The 17,564-nt window shown below is 39.5% G+C and overlaps 1 protein-coding gene across 1 annotated transcript in view; it reads right to left on the reverse strand.

Moving 5' to 3' along the window:
• The window catches only part of TANC2 (tetratricopeptide repeat, ankyrin repeat and coiled-coil containing 2), a 250,044-nt gene that overhangs the window by 39,096 nt on the left and 193,384 nt on the right, over positions 1-17,564 (reverse strand). Inside the window, exons 14-15 of the mRNA XM_014458693.2 lie at positions 15,887-16,494; positions 1,426-1,534 (exon numbers count right to left, since the gene is read on the reverse strand). Coding sequence (XP_014314179.1) covers positions 1,426-1,534; positions 15,887-16,494 — 717 coding nt within the window. The remainder of the gene's footprint in view (positions 1-1,425; positions 1,535-15,886; positions 16,495-17,564) is intronic.

The following is a 17,564-nucleotide window of genomic DNA, read 5'->3' on the forward strand; positions in this document are numbered from 1 at the left end:
CGAACAGGCTTCTCTGGCTGTGTGCTTACATATGGGGAAGATTTTTTTTTTTTAAAATATATTTTATTGATTTTTTACAGAGAGGAAGGGAGAGAGATAGAGAGTTAGAAACATCGATGAGAGAGAGAAACATTGATCAGCTGCCTCCTGCACACCTCCTACTGGGGATGTGCCCGCAACCCAGGTACATGCCCTTGACCGGAATCGAACCTGGGACCTTTCAGTCTGCAGGCTGACGCTCTATCCACTGAGCCAAACCGGTTTCGGCCATATGGGGAAGATTTGCTAGGCTCTTTGAATTGTCCTTACTGCCATCTTTCTCTTTGAAGAGAACTGATTTATCTTTAACAGTATCTCCTGGAGGAAGTCCAACCCAGAGAACTGTTTAAGATACCTGTATCTCAACCCTGAGCCAGGAAAGGCAGTCTGAAGAGACTGTAAGGATGGGAAGTAGCAGACTTCCAGCAAACTGTGGGCTAGAAAAATCAGAACATTTCTTCCTTGGCCTTTGTGTTTTTACCCTATACTGGTATCAACACTAAAAATTCCTTGAGATTAGGGTCTGTATCTTTCTTGTTTTTGCAGCACTAGTACCTAGGACAATGCCTCAGTAAGCACTGAGTAAACAAATGCATTTGTGCACAAACAGTGAATGATGTGCCCGCCTCTGGGCCCTCCATTCCAGCCTTGTGAATGTGGAGAGATGGGAGCTGATGCAATAGAGTACTTAAAAATTCTGAAACCACTGGGAGACAAATTGGGATTATAATTTGAAAAGAGAATGGTTCCAGATACTTGGAACATCACAACACTAGAAATATTAAAATCTTCACTAAGTGAATTGAAATCTTCACTAAGAAACGAGGCCCTGGTCAGGAAGTTCAGTTGGTTAGAGTGTTGTCCTGATAGGCCAAGGTTGCGGGTTCAATCCCTGGTCAGGGCACACACAAGAATCAACCAATGAATGCCTTAATAAATGGAACAATAGGTTGATGTTTCTCTCTCTCCCTCTCTTAAATCAATAAAATACAATTTTTAAAAAAGATTTATAAGAAAATTGTAAGAGTGCTCTCAGTGATTTTTTTTAGATATTGTGAAAATCTGCAACTAACTGCTACAACATGACTGTCCTCAGGAGATTGTAGGTCATATATTGAATATACATCTATATGCTTCTCAGCTGAATGATAATACACGTACATTTCCTGGAAAGCCTAGCAGTCCGCTAAGCTGGGAGATGACAAATGAGGTTTTCTTTCCAAATGCCTAGGGAGGAACAGCCATACGTTTCAAGACATGGACTGGCTTTGCAACAAAATAATTTCAGAAAGCAAGGACTTTACTGAAATACCAGTAGCTTCAAAAATACTGTTAAGGAAAGCCTGCTGGAGATGGAAAGAAAAAACCTCTAACTTCTCTCGTTACCTTAAAAATGTGTGCTTTGAGGATGTGATGTCCCAGTTCAATAGTCTGCTGTCGGTTTAGTTTTCCCTCTTGGCGGGAAAACCAGAAGGCAAGTAATGTGTGACCACTCCTGCAAAGAAAAAGAGACTCATTTTAGAAATGTTAATGTACCAATTCTGCTTTGGGTGGAGGACTGTTCAGGTCTAGCCAAACCTCCAAGATTCTGTCTCATTCAACCAGTTTCTTAGGGAAGGACAACTGCAACTGGGCAAAGAATAAGTATTGAAAGGTTCCTAGCTTTTACCAGTCCTTTACCCAAATCACACGTGTGAATATCACAAAATGTCATTTCTAGTTAGCTTACACCCATCCCACACACAGATGGCATGAAAAGATTTTCATTTTTATTTTTTGTCTCTGTCAACTACTTTATTTCACCCATGCTTTAAATGTCAGTGTTCCCCAGAATCTCATTTTCGGTCCTGGTCTGTCCTCTGAATTAGCTCATCCATCCCCAGGGCCTTCACCACCACCTGCATCCTGTATCCTTTTCTCTAGTTAGACTTCTCAGCCTTAGGTCAGTATACATCCAACTGTCTATTGGATTTCTGCACCTGGAGGTACCAGAGTATCTCAAATTCAAACTAGATTAACAACCTCTTCCCCAAGTGAAGTATTCTCTGGTCAGCAGCTATCTTCCCTTTCCTTCCAGTAGAGGAAAAGGAATAGTTTTTCTTTAGAACTACCGTTATATATACTTTATTTGTCTTATACAGTATCTACCACACTTCCACATACCCTTTCCTCTACTAGACTATAGGTTTCCTGATGGCATCCATTCCTCCCTATCTCCTTATTAACAGATTCCCACTCTGTTATGAAAGAGAAAACCCCTTTTCTGCCTCTGCATGTTGTGTTATCTGCCCCTGTAGCCCAGAACTATTGTGGCCCTCTTGTAATCATGTGGCAGCTACCCTAAGACAAAGCCAAAGGAAGAATTAAGCTAAGAGAATTGCAGAAATATAGCACCTGAGCCCTGACTGTACAGCATTAGGAGCTGCCCTAATTTTGGATTTCTTGTTATATAAAGTATCTAAAAATTTATTATTTAATCCATTTGATTTAGAATTTTCTATTTCTTCTAGCTCAAAGCATCCTAATGAAATACTCCTTAAAGTGTGAACGTATGTATGGATAAGTATGGGTGTATGCATGTGTATATATCGAGGGTTATGTGTGTGTGTTTCTGTTTACATTTATGACAGAAATTCTGAGTGATTTATATTCTTCAAAGCACCTAGCATCGTATCCTATCTAATAAAGAGGGAATATGCTAATTGACCCTCATGCTGTCATAAAGATGGCAGCACCCACAGCCAATAAGGGGGAATATGCTAATTGACTGTCCCACCCTCAAAGATGGCGGCGCCACAGCCAATAAGGAGGGAATGTGCTAATTGACTGCTATGCTCTCAAAGATGGCAGTGCCCACAGCCACAAGATGACGGCACCCAGTCCCCTCAGCCCCGCTGGGCGCGCCAGGCACGTGGCAAGGCCGGGCCCACCTCCAGGTGGGGCCGGCCGCTCCGCGCGCCTGCCTCCGGAGTCCCCCAGTCCCCTTAATCCCCCCGGTTGCTGAGGGCCGGCCCGAGGCAGAGACAAGCCTCGGATGTTGGCTGCCAAGCTGCCTAGGGCTGCCCGAGGTTCAGGAAACCAGGGCCGGCTGAGGCTTGCGCTGCCGGCAGTGGCAGCAGCAGAGTTGTGATGGGGCATCACCTTCCCCTGATCGCTGGGTCACCTCCTGCCCCTGAGGGCTCCCGAACTGTGAGAGGGGGCAGGCTGGGCTAAGGGACACCCCCTCCAGTGCATGAATTTTCATGCACCGGGCCTCTAATATTGCATATAAAAATTTCCCATAAATTTTTTTGAAAGCAAAAGAAACTGGGCATTAAAGAAAGGACACTCGATCGCCTTTGGGATGTGCCTTCTTGCCACACTGGCTCTAGCTCTGTGGACACAAAACTCTGTGGAACTGTATTACTTTAAGTAACTCTCTACTCCCCACCAGGTTAGTGGCCAGCAGAGTCCTAATGCCACTGGTAACACAATTCTTCTATTCCTTTCATTTGAAGTGTCATAGAAAAGGGAAATGAACCCAATTTCAATTTCAAATCCAGTGAATTAATCCAACAGAAGGAAAAAGTAGCAAGTGAATTTCTGTTGGTAACACTTCCTTGAGAGGAAGCCCAGATGTCTACTGGATGATATTCTCTCACAATGAACACTGGCTACTCTGCCAGGTTTAACATTTAAGATATCTCACACTGAAGTTTAAAACAAACATGCTCTTTATTTCTTGGTTTTTGTTTTGTTAAGTTTCAGTAAAGAACAGGGGGTGGGAGAGTTCCCATCTTACAGGAGTCATCTCATGGAAATTTCATTCTAATAAGATTAAAAAATAATTTTACCATGTTCTAATCTTGAGCTTCATAGAATTTCCGAATTCTAGTGGTTATCTGATTGGATAAGATGAACCACAATGGCAGGGAAGTTATTTAATTGAGATAATATCTCAGACAAGGATAGCCTTCATGGAACCATCAGTAGCCTCCCTGATGTAAGAATTATTACTTTAAATAACTCATCCATAGCTGTACATAGTGACTAGAACTCCTGAATACAGGCCTCTGATCCACCACCTATGCCTGAAGCATTCTAATGAAAATCCAGGCTTATCAGAATTAAGGGGAAAAAAAGTTCATGTTTGACAAGAAAATGAAATTTCAGTTAGACACAAAATTGACTTTGCCCTAGTGCCTTCATTTTACTACCATAACTAAGAAATCCTGGTAAGACATTTGCATTTCAGCTAATAGAGCTTGCTTTGTTGTTGCTCATCAGGCACACAGGAGAAACAACAAGCAATATAGGCCAAGAGAAAGATGAAGGAGACAATGTAATTCTTTTTTTTTTTTTAGATATAAGCAAATTACATTACTCATAAGAGAATGACTCTGATCAGTTTATTGAACTCAAAGCTTACGGTGTTCAGGACACAAAGGGTAAAAGCAATTTACAATATATGCTGCCATTTCCATGTGTGCCTTACTGTTCTGATAAAATATGGTGCCACTGGCTAACCTATGGTCCGAATGTGTTACACTACATTTGTCTATATTTATTTGTATTTTTCTTATCAGTTTCTTACTCCTGAACTCACTTCCTTTTGACTTCTAGTCTTACTATTCTCTAAGATCACCAGTAGCCTCTTAATTAGTTTTCTTTTAGCCTGTGATTTTGTTTCTTTCTATTTTCTCCCTCTAGCCTTGGGTCAGAGTTGAAGATTCTTCCCAGCACTGTCCCTGGTCCCCTGTCCTGGATATATACGTGCTCTGACAAAAGGCAGAGAGGGAGTATCCAGAATAGTAGAGGGTAGATCCTATCTCCATTCTCATTTTTAGCCCCTCCATATGGATTATTGGAGACAAGTGATACTCACCCTTGGACAACTGTGGATTACAACAAGGCAGTGAGGAGCTACCCTTGCATGACAACCCTATTTCCCTAGACCTTGAAAGTTGAGAGTTATGAGGTCTCTTAGAAGAAGAAAACCTTTTCTAAAGCAAGAATCACCCTCCTTCCACCACCGCACATTTAACAGTTTGGAAGTTGAATAACTTGTTTTATACAAAACATATAATGACACTATGTTTGCTTTTCTAATAGATTTTCACTTAGCCCCCCCAGGGAGATAGCAAGCCTTAAAGTTTCTATTTGTAGCACTGAAACATGCTAACAGATGGAATCAAACATTTCTAGCATGGATGTTTTCTCCATTGTTCTAGTCGTAGTCACTAATGTGCAGTCACACAGATTTCATTAGCTCTTGGAATGACAAACTTGATATACAACACTTTGGTGTTTCAGAGAAATAACACCGAAGTGTTCTGATATTCCTGTGTGTGGTGCTCAGATGTAATAAAGTGATATAGTCATAGCCAGCTGGCAAAGAACTGCTTGCAATCTAAAGCCTATCTTATTTATCTCATAATTTGGACTGAAATAATGTTTGCTGCTGTAAAATGTCTGTTATAGAGGTAAATGTGGAGAATTACTTAGGGAGACACAGTGAGACCAGCATTATGGGGCAGAGATAGGTAGCTGCCTACAAAAGATTTGTGCTCCTTTGCACAGTCAAGAGCTGTGGTGAAGTGGCTACTTTGCCAGGGACCCTGCATTCACATTCAAGAGGGTAATGTGACTGAGTTCTGGCTAATGGAATACAGGCAGAAATTACATTCATTGCTTCAGACCTGGCCCAGAAAAATCTCCTTTGACTTCCACAACCTTACTGTTTCTTGTTTCTCCTTCTAACTCTAATATTACCCTTGTAAATTATTATTTGGTTCATCACTTTATTTTAGTATTAAATATATTGTTATCATACTTCTAAACTTCCTGCTTTATACTCTTAAGTGATCTTATTTAGTCCTATGGCTTCTACTGTCAGTTATTCACTGATAACTCCAAAATCCATAATTCTGTGTCTGAGTTTTCCCTTTTTCTATTTTTCAAAGTCACATGTTTAAATATATTTGTGCATCTTCTCTTGGAGGTAATTCATTATAAACATGTCCAACAGAGAACTCACCTTCTCCCCATAGCCTGTTCTTTCTCCTGCTGTTGCTCATGCTAGGACCCCTCCTCCATTCAGAATGCTCTGTCCATCAGTAGCTTAACTATGCTACACCGCTCAGGGTAAGTGTTGAAGTCACTTTTGATCCCTCCACCCTTACCTTCTACACACTCACACACACCAAGTGCTGTTGAGTATCTCCAAAATGTCTCTCCCATGCATACCTAGCTCTCTATTCTTACATTACAGGTCGTGGCATTTCTCACCTAGACAAATAGGGCCACATACCACTTGTCAGAGCTATTTTTCACATTATCAGAGTTATCTGATCATTGTCTCCTCCACCTCAAAATTAGAGATTCCTTATTATCTACAGAATACAATCTTAAGGTCTTAAATATGGTTTTCAAGGCTTTTTTCCCTAGCCACATTCCTATCAATCTTTCAGACCATCAGAACTTCTTTTAATTCCCCAAAGGCACTTTGCATCTCACACTTGCACTATTGTCCTATTGTTGGCTGCTATGTGCCTGACCTCCCTTTAAAGGACAAGGCTTTAATGCTGGGGATGTCTTATTCACTTAAGTTTCTCTAGAGTATAGCACAGTCCTTGTTGTAGAATAGAAGTTCAACAAATGTTTCATGAATGAATAAATGCTAAGCAGATGGGTTCCAGGAAGAGCAACACGAGGACTTCTAGGTCCACTTTCCAATTCACTATCCAACTCAGACTTGAATTTGTGGGCATCTCTGTTGGCATTGTTCAACTGTGAAATGAGTGTGACTATGACTCAAATATTGAGACTAGATGGACAATCCTGATCTTTTTCACCTCTCACTTAAAAAAAATTCTGCCTGCATTTAAACTTCGGTGATTGCTGCCTTACAGTCTGCTTGCTGCTATCAATTCTCAGCAAGTAACACCCACACTTCTTTCCTTTCTCTTTAGCTTATCAGTTAGAAACTGCTTTGGTATGTCCTTCTTATGGATCCTAAATACAAAATACATTTCTAGTCAGCTTGTCTTACTGTTTCTTATTCAATGTGGAAATTAAAGAGCCTGATGAACTATATGTAGCAGACTAAGTAAAGTATGCCCAAGATCTACCTTTGTAGAAATGAGCAGAACAGCATTATTCTTTTTAAACATAGACTTTGGAGAGATTTACTGCTTTCTCCCACTTTGCCTGTTTCCGATTGCCCTTTGGTTCATTAATGCACCACTGGCCTTAGGAAAACGGATGCCTCTCCTCTGACAATGGAGTCTTTAAGCAGTTGGCAGGGCTTCACGAGGCAGAAGAGCTATGACTTCACCAAACTGTCACCGTTTGAAACATCAGCAGTAGGCACAGGATTTATCACGTCGCTCTTACTCCTCCATGTTCCTTAGCTCTTTGTTTATACCACTAGTACAGGGCTCTGCCTTGAATTATAGTTATAAATGTGTCTGTTAAAACCACTAAGCTGTAAGTCCTGGTAGACAGATCTATCTTATTCATATCTGTATCTCCTTCAGTGCTTAACACAGAACCTTGACTATATTACACAATAAATGTTCACTGAATGCTTGTTGAAATGCCTGTCTTCGCTTATTCCTGACACATGGTCACCGAGTGAACAAAAGACACTGTCTTTTGAACTGTGAGAGGAGTTTCTCAAATATTTTCAGTTGCAAGCTTAGTATTAGTACCACTCACCATTCTTTTGTTCACTAACTCATTATTAAAAAAGTATTTACTGAGTGCTCACTGTGTGCCAGGCACTCTATTAATCATTAGGAACACCAAGGTGAGCATGATAAAAAAGGTTCTTGTTCTCACTTGAGCTCACTGACATTCTAGAGGGGAGAGTAAACAAGAAAGGAGTATTCACATACAGTAAATTAATAATAGGTTGGGATAAGTGTAGAAAGTAAAAAAGGTTGCTATGATAAAGAAAACCAGGAGAAACTTACTTAGATATGGTGACAAGCGGAAGTCTCTCTGAAGAGGTGGCATTAAGCCTAGATCTAAAGGAGGCATGAGATCTTGCCATGTGATGAGCCAGGGAAAGTGAGCTCCAGATGGAGGGAATTGTTAAGTGCAAAGGCCTAGAGGTGGGAAGGAGTTCAGCAAGTTCAAGGAACTGGCAGATGACTGTTTATGACCAGGAAATTGTATATAAACTAGCTCAATTTAGAGAGATTGGCAGAAGCTATCTTTGTAATACAGGGCTTTGAAAAATCTGTCTTTAATTTTATTATAATCACAACAAAAAACCATTGAAGGATTTCAGGAAGAGGTTACATGGTCTGATTTGCATTTTTAAAAATCACTTTGGCTTCTGGTGAAATGGATTGAAGGGGAGACCAATTAGGAGGCTAAAGTAGTTCACGTGAGAGCCTAGGGTGTGGTAAGTCAGTGGTTCTCAACCTTGGCTGCACATTAGAATCACCTGGGAATCTTTTTAAAATCTTGATTTCTGGGCCTCATCCTCCGGAAATTCTGTTTCTTTGTTATGGGGTGGGGCCACAACATTAGTAACAAGAAACAGAATTTCCGGAGGATGAGGCCCAGAAATCAGGATTTTAAAAAGATTCCCAGGTGATTCTAATGTGCAGCCAAAGTTGAGAACCACTGTGGTAAGTAGAGATGGAAATAAGTGGATACTTAAAAGTAAAATTTGGGTGGTAGCACCAACTAGATATGCTACAGTGAATACATGTCACAGCCATGGGTTCTTATGGTAGAGAGAATAGAACACTATTAGAGTTGATTTTACCAAATGTGGAGATCTATCTGCTTTTGAAAGACTGTAGAGACAGCAGAGTAAGTTGCTCTACTCACAAAAAAGACAGTGTGCTGTCATATCCCATTAAGCTGGCGATACTCCTTCTGATTACTGTGCCATTAATCTTAGTTTGACAACCTAGGAAAGCCAGTGGAGTTCCCATCTTTTCATTCAGCCAGTGTTGCTTCAGAGACTCATTAACAGGACAAATTAGCCTCTATTTCTTAACTTTCAGTACAGAAGCCCCCTCTTATACAGGGTTTTTACCTTTCCTGGTTTTAGTTAACCGTGGTCAACCATTCTGAAAATATTAAATGGAAAATTCCAGAAATAAATAATTCATAAGTTTAAATTGCATGCTGTTCTGAGTAGCATGATGAAATCTCATGCCCTCTAGCTCTATCCTGCCCAACAAGTAAATAATTCCATGGTCCATAGTATCTATATTGTGTACATTACCTGCTTGTTAGTCACTTAGTAGCCATATTGGTTATCACACACACAAAAATACACACACTCTCTCTCACATAATTTTTATTGTAGTATATTGCTATAATTATTCTATTTTATTATTGTTGTTGTTAGTCTCTTACTTTGCCTAATTTATAAGTTAAATTTTATTATAGGTGTGTATGTATAGGAAAAAAACATAGTTTGTATAGGGTTTGGTTACTATTCAGTTTCAAGCATCCATTGGGGGTCTTGGAACATATCCCATGTGGATAAGGGGGTTGGGTGCTACTGTACCAAAAATTTCCCTTAACCACCTGCTCTACTTCTCCCCATTTTCAGATTTTTAGGTGAAGTTGTTTTAACCAGTATTTGCTATAAACACACACACACACACACACACACACACACACACACACACGGTGGGGCAAAAGTAGGTTTATAGTTGTTTGTATGGAAAATAATACAATAAATAAATAATTATACAAGAATAAACTCTGGGTTTCACACACCCACAATTTTAAGCCTACTTTTGTCCCACCTTGTATACATATATAACTATATCCATATCCACTTAATTTAAATATATTTTTAAACATATAAGCACTATCACTTTCTTGTAGCAAAATCAACCAATATAGGAGAGTACAAGTTCTTTCTGTGTTTTTAATAGTTCACTCTCTTACATGCCTGCAAGTCTTAAAATGATGTTCTTTCTCCATCTTATAAGCAGAATTATTTCTCTGTATACTTATTAATTAGCAAACTTCACATGAGTTTCTTTGATAATAAGAATAAGTAATTCTCAGTTTTAAATGTGTTGGAGAAGAATTCTGATAACCAGCTTTTTCCAAATTTAATTTTGGGTTTGAAAAAGGAAAAAAAAATGTTATTGCTGCCCATCTTCAAAGATATGAGAGTTTTAAAGGTGGGAACATCTGCCTATCTGACTAATAGATGTAGGTCCCATGAGAAAAATTTGTAAAGTAGAAGAACATTCGTGCATATATACATTAGATTTAATGTAATTTTCCCCTTGCATTATATCATAAAACCACAGCTATGGTCACTAGAGTAACACTTCAAATATGAGTCTCAAATTTACTCTTGATGCCAATAGGGAGTTAGAAACATAGATAATAAGAAAAAATATTTATTGTTAAATTAGACAAATCCCCAATAATATTACAGATTAATGAAATCTCTATTGGAAATCACACATCCAAATAATGACACGAGAATAGTGATTTCCCCTTAGTGGTAGAAAAGAATTAGAAATGAAGCAGATCTAAATCCAGTACAGAGATCAGACAGTTAATATTTTCAGCAGCTAAGATCATCTACTAATGGGTAAGTGCTAGTAAGGGATGTTTGGTATACTTCCCTTCTCTTTGCTTTAACTCTTTCAAACCTCCTAAGGGTTGATTTAGTTCCTGGAGTTCTTTTTTTCTCCCCATGACCCATCACTTTGCTGAATTCTTTCCTAATGCTTTTAGAAAGCGGAACCCATGACCTAACTTGAGGGTTTGCGCTTCAGTCGGGGGAAGGTTAAATGTCATCTGGTCTGGAGGCTCGTGTTTGGATTAAAATGAACAAAATCATCATAACCCTGTAATTCACCATTTTGTGGTCATTTCAGACCTACGCATTCTACAAAAAGCCAGACTGTCCAGGTCCTGGCACAGTGAATTTTCCTTTATAGGAAGACTGCCCTCTTTTTTCCTTAGATAAGCTGCTTCTTCTCTGACACACTCTGCTTTGTGGCATGCATCTGGAGCACCAGGTCTCCAATGTATAATTCACTGACTAACAGGGCCCAAATAATTGGAAAAAAAATCTCAATAGACCACTTATTATATCAACTCTGTTCACAAAGAATCAAGTAAGTACTCAACTATCCTCACAGGTATAAACAGGATTTGTGTAGCCTTTTCCTTTTCTCACTCACCATAAAAGTTGTTTCTCTTAGTTTGAGGAAATCAGGACACCCCCAAATTAGGCTTCCAAATCACAATCTCAGGTTGTAGCAGCTCAGTACTCATTAAAAAATGTTCACAACAAGCTTTATGTGTTTTATTCAAACAGTTAAAAATAAGGCAACTGAGAATTAAAAAGAAAATAAGGCAGCTGAGTCTTCTAATCTCTGTATTAAAATCTTACATATATATTCCCATTTATACATATATGTTGATTTGCAAGCTGTTCCTAGGGAAGGTGAGTCCAGATACTATGAAAATAGAGATAGTGAGAAAAGGAAACAGAAAAATAGAGTGGGGATTCATTCAGGAATAGCCTAAAGCTATGGAGAAATATTAAGCAGCACCACAAGGCTTTAAATTTTAAAACCTGTGGGTCGAGACCCTTTCACAGGGGTTGCCTAAGACCATCAGAAAACACATACATAATTACATATTGCTTTTGTGATTAATCACTATGCTTTAATTATGTTCAATTTGTAACAATGAAATTGGGGGTCACCGCAACATGAGGAACTGTATTAAAGGGTTGCGGCATTAGGAAGGTTGAGAACCACTGTTTTAAAAACTATATAGCACCACTAGGCTGGAGGTCCCAACTGTCTACTTTATCAGCCTAAAATTTCACCTAGCAAAGTCACTAATAGGTTAGGCATAAGGCTGGTGACTTCTCTCAAAAGCCTTACTTAAAATGCGTAAGTTGCTTCAAATGGGTTTTCTACTTCCCTCTTATTAGCATAATAGCAGAGATTAGTTTATTAGATTAGTGAGTTAATCTGATATCTCAGTGCTTAAGGGAATAAAATTATAGGACAGATTAATTTCAGAGTATGATAGAGTATGACAGTGATGAATAGTGGGAAATAAAAAACAGAATAATGTGGTGGTCTCAGGTTTGTAAGGGATTCAAAGGGTATACTTTTATGTAGAAAGCAAATCCAAAATCTTACAAGTTTTGAATAAAAGATTTTTGAGTGCTACTTTACTTAGTTTGGTAAACACACATAAACACACACATACAAATACCCTACATCTTGTTAACAAGCCAAGAAAAGACATCTTTAACTCATCTCTCTCTGTGACAGTTGTATGTCTATGCAACATTAGGTCATTTCTCTGGGCCATCAATTCTCTGCCCTGGTTGTGGAACAACAGAAAGTCTGATACTTAAAATGAAGAAAACTGTCTCAACTGCAACACTGACTTCTGCCTCTGCTATTTCCTCTTTCCAGCACCATCCTCAGATTACTGACTCTTCAGTTTAGCAGAAGCAGCTTCCTGGGTGGCCTATTTCTGATGAAATCAACTACTTTTGGCTTCAGTAGAATATTCTTATCTGTGTCTAATGCCCTAATAAGGTCAACAAGTTCAGGGTGAACAAGTGAGTGCTGAAAGTCCAGGAAAATGGACTAGGAGACAGAGATGGTCCCTTGCTTCTGAAAGTTCTCCTTACACAGAGATATGTTAGGCACTGGCCTATCTAGTGTAATTTTAGAGGCATCAAGTTGGTCTCCCCTAATCTACTGAGATACATTAGATGCTATAGAGAGAAACTGGAAAGAAGGTAGAGAACAGAGAGGGAAATATGTACAGGAAGTAGAAGCAGAAGGTCACAAAGACAAACCCTGTTTGGAGAGAGCCCGACTAATCAGACTTGCCTGAAATGGAAAGCAATTACAGCCAGTTTCCTTGAAAGGCCACCTTGGGCTTTGCCAATAGCATTAAATTCTTAGTGAATTTCCATCTCATTGACCCAGAGGGCCTCAAACTCTGAGATCAATACTTTAGTAACAAAGCTGGTGCCAGACAGTGCTGGGTGGAAGACTGAATTCCAACTGAAATGAAATGTAAGGAAGCTTTTATGATAACTCTTGGTCCTACTATTTTATTCTCTGCCATTAAGTGATATATGATGATCCCTCAGCAGCCCCGAGCGTTATTCAATCACCAGGCAACAGACTACAGGTACACCTCGTTTTATTGTGTTTCATGTTATTGAGCTCCACTGATGCTACGTTGTTGTTTTTTTTTTTTAACAAATTAAAGGAAAGACCCTTCACCAACAGAAAGATTATGACTTGCTTTATTGTGGTGGTCTGAAACCGAGCCTGCAATATCTCTCAGGTGTGCCTATACACAGCATTTGAAGTTAGAAGTGTTTGCTCTTCTTGTCTCAGTGTATCAGCCTGTTGCTGAAATGCTCCTAGTTAATAAACAATGTTGAGAAGGTAAGACTGTAAAACCATGATATGGCTACATAAATACCACCTTTTCTCCTTTGGGAGCCCTTGAAGGTTTCATTTGTTGTAAGGACACTGCTAATTCTGTGGTAGTCTGGCTACTGTGAACCTCAGCTTTCAATCCTCTGAGATGTTTCAGAATGAAAGAGCAGATCAACTAGCAAAGTTTCTCTGGAAACTGATTTCAAAGTGTTTATAAGTCAAAGAGACCAATTCTAGATTGGTCTCTTTTTCTTAAATATGTGGTTGCCAACTCTTTTTTTTTTTTTAAATATATTTTATTGATTTTTTACAGAGAGGAAAGGAGAGAGATAGAGAGTCAGAAACATCGATGAGAGAGAAACACCGATCAGCTGCCTCCTGCACACCTCCTACTGGGGATGTGCCCGCAGCCCAAGTACATGCCCTTGACCGGAATCGAACCTGGGACCTTTCAGTCCGCAGGCAGACGCTCTATCCACTGAGCCAAACCGGTTTCGGCGTTGCCAACTCTTATGTGTTAAGCATCAGTAGCAGTACTCAGCAGTACTCGTGGGGTTTATAATAAAATCCTCTTGGGAATATCATACAATTTTTGTTTGTTTATTTAAATCTTGTGCCCCAAAATGCTAATAGCAGAAGACTGTTGCTACCTATCCAATTAATCTTAGGATTGAGTTAAAGTGGACCTGAAGGGTCCATTACTGCAAAGAGAAGGAAGGAAAAAGGACATTTCCTAAACACTCTGTATGTACTATGTACTAGTCTAGGCATTATACTTACTACATCTCACTTAATTCTCAACAACTTTAGGAATTATTATCCCTTTTATGTAAATAAGAAAACTATATCAGAAACATGTAACTTTCCAAAGGTCACAGTTCCTAGAAGAGGTGAGATTTCTAAGCAGGTAATCTGACTCAAAAGTTCATGTTCTTTCCACTAGTTTGTTTAAGTTTCCCTTTGAGAGTAAATACCAGGAAATCTACTGTCTGGCTTGATATCATCATCAGAGCCTGGAACTAATTTTCTAATGAATCAGCCTGAAGTGGGCTGAGCAGCATGCCCACAAGCAGTTGTCTCTAATAAGGCCGGGTGACGAACATGCCAAGAGAGTAATAAAACCTCAGTCAAATTTGGCCGATCTTTTTGAGCCAGAATAAACTCTGCATTTGCCACCTATGTTGTTGGTGTCTTCTTTGTTTCCAGGAAATCAGGAGTAGACCTGCTTTTGAAAACACCAACTTAATTAAAGGAATAATTCTTTGAAAAAAGGTAATGTGGAGAAGTAGAAAGAACACACCCCTAGGAAGATAGAGATCTAGTTCTACCCAAGAGAATGGGAAACAGTTTCATATGTAGTCTGGTTTGTTGAGCTGAGGAAGATTTTTAAGTCAGGGTCAAGTCCATCAGGAAAGAATGCTGGGGTGAATCAGTGCTGTCTGCCATGGCTGAAAGACGGGAGTGGTGGTACATACCATGTATTTGCCACCCCTCTTCTAGTCCCTCCTCCTTTCTCCCACCTATTAACTTGATGTTGGACAAGTGATTCAGAATTTTTAAGGCCTTTTATAGTAAAACTAGAGTTTTAATAAATTTGTGCACGGGGGTGGGAGGGGTGGCGTCCCTCAGCCCGGCCTGCACCCTCTCGCAATCCAGGACCCCTCGGGGGATCCAGGACCGCTGGCTCCTAACCGCTCGCCTGCCTGATTGCCTGATTACCCTAACCCCTCTGCCTGCCTGCCTGATTGCCCCTAACAGCCTCTGCCTCGGCCCCTGCTGCTGCAGCTTCGTCTGGAAGGTTGTTTGGCTGTCCGGTCTAATTAGCATATTATGCTTTTATTATTATAGATGGGAATAATGGCACCTTATTTATCTAAAGGTAAAGTGGCTAAACCAAATGATCTCTTTAGTTGGTCACCAGTCTTTTTCAGCTATGAGATTTAAGATTCAATTTTCCAGTGTAAATTTTAGTACTGGCTGGGCTTTAATGAGATTAGTCATTGGTGACTTTTAACAATGGTATGGCTTTTAAAAGGGCAATCGCAATTTTAAAGCGATTCTGCTCTAAGTCAAAGAGATGGATAATATATCAATTCTTTCTTCATATCTGAAGAACACTGAAGAAGTCTGTTAAATGGCAAAATTAATTATAGCCTGGGATCACCAGTAAGAACCCAGAATATTATTTAGGAAAAATACAGGAATGTACAGGAGCATTCTGCATATCTATGCAGATTTTGAATCTCAAGGAAATAACAATGTGAGAAAATAAATTAATCTCACTATAGCCTTGTCTTGAGAAGAAACAGAGATATTTCCTTTATGTGAAATGTTCAATGGAGAACACTTCTCATTGCTTTCAATACCCATGCTCCCTGCAGTAAAAACAAAATAGGTTCAGAATTGCTTATTACAGATCTATGGCTTACCTGGGATCACAGAGAAATTTGGTTTTCTCTCCTTCTTCTCTCCAGATAAGCCATTCTCGAAAAGAAGGATGTACAAACATACGAGTCATGTCTCTGCGCTTGATTAGAAACATGGAGAGGTTCTCCATTCTCTGCTGAAAGTCCTCCCATTCCAGTGTGCCTTCAATGCTACCAGCATTGATGGCCTGGAAGATATGTTCATCAGTCAGTGGGTGGAGAGAGGCCACTGCCACATTCAGGAGAGGCATCACCCGGTCAAAGGAAGACTGGGTTGGGAACTTCATATTGCACTGGAGCAAATAAACCTCAGAGAGCGAAACAGGAACTACTTTGTAGCTAGAGCTCTTTAACACTAGATAGCCTTTCTCTATGAGGTCAAATGTGAGTTTCAGGTATAAATAGGACCCTTGACTGAGGGTCTTGAGATGAGAACTGAGTTTGCCAAATGTAGTATTGTCCATTTTGCCATTAAGTGAAATGTTATTCTGGATTTCTGAGCTGCTGTGTATCCGGTGCAGGATGTAAGCCTGCAGGTCCTGGTCTATGGCTTCATTCTCTTCTAGTCGATCCAAAAAAATCCTATGGAAAGGCAGCAGCTTGGTAATTTCCTAAAACAGATGGAGAGAGATAGACAGAAAGACCTTCAGTTTCCCCTAATTCTTATGATAAACTATGGGGTTAAAAAATTATTTTGAACTTCTGAGTGGCTAAAGAAAACATAATCAAGTATTAGTACGCATAGATTAAAACAAATTAGTTGCACAGGAGGAACATTCTTCCTAATATTGAGACTTACGATAATTTTATGGTTCTTCATAAAGGATACTTTAGGAGTGATTTAACGGTCAATATTCTAAATAACACTTTAAAATAAACAGAAAATGGAGTACCATATAACTTTTTTTCCTCCTCAGTATAAACTATGGCATAATGTCAAAGTAAGAAATGCACAAGGACTCAACGCCATATAAAAACGTGGCTTTCCAACCTTCCAAATAAAATGATGCATTTTAATACAGACCTTTTGAAGATGCCTTAGCCCAAAGGAATATTTCTAATAGTAGAAAGTGTGGTGCCTTGGTGATTAGCTTGGACATTATATTGGGGAGAGGTGATAGGGCTTTGTGGTGACTCATATTTTGGATTTCATCTTTTGACATCTGATTACAGACTTTGCTCCTGTAAGTAACCACTCTCTTTCCTGCCATCAATTTCTTCTCTACTATTGGATCACACAGAACCCATAATTCCTCCCCTCAGCTATATCTCAGTTCCCATTAAAAAAAAAATATTTTTATTGATTTTTTACAGAGAGGAAGGGATAGGAATAGAGAGTTAGAAGCATCAATGAGAGAGAAACATCGATCAGCTGCCTCCTGCACCCTCCCTACTGGGGATATGCCCACAACCAAGGTACATGCCCTTGACCGGAATCGAACCTGGGACCCTTCAGTCTGCAGGCCGACGCTCTATCCACTGAGCCAAACCGGTTAGGGCTCAGTTCGCATTTTTTAGTAAAATTTCACATAAAAGTTTTCTCTATGTACTGTATCTAATTCTTCCTTTTCCATTCTCTCCTCCATTTGTTGCAATAAGGTTTCCACACCATCACCTGACTGAAATGGTTAAGGTTATCAGTAATCGTCACCTTGCCAAATCCAACAATCAAGCTGCAGTT

This window comes from Myotis lucifugus, unplaced genomic scaffold (assembly GCF_000147115.1).
Source record: "Myotis lucifugus unplaced genomic scaffold, Myoluc2.0 scaffold_99, whole genome shotgun sequence".
Classification (NCBI taxonomy): domain Eukaryota; kingdom Metazoa; phylum Chordata; class Mammalia; order Chiroptera; family Vespertilionidae; genus Myotis; species Myotis lucifugus.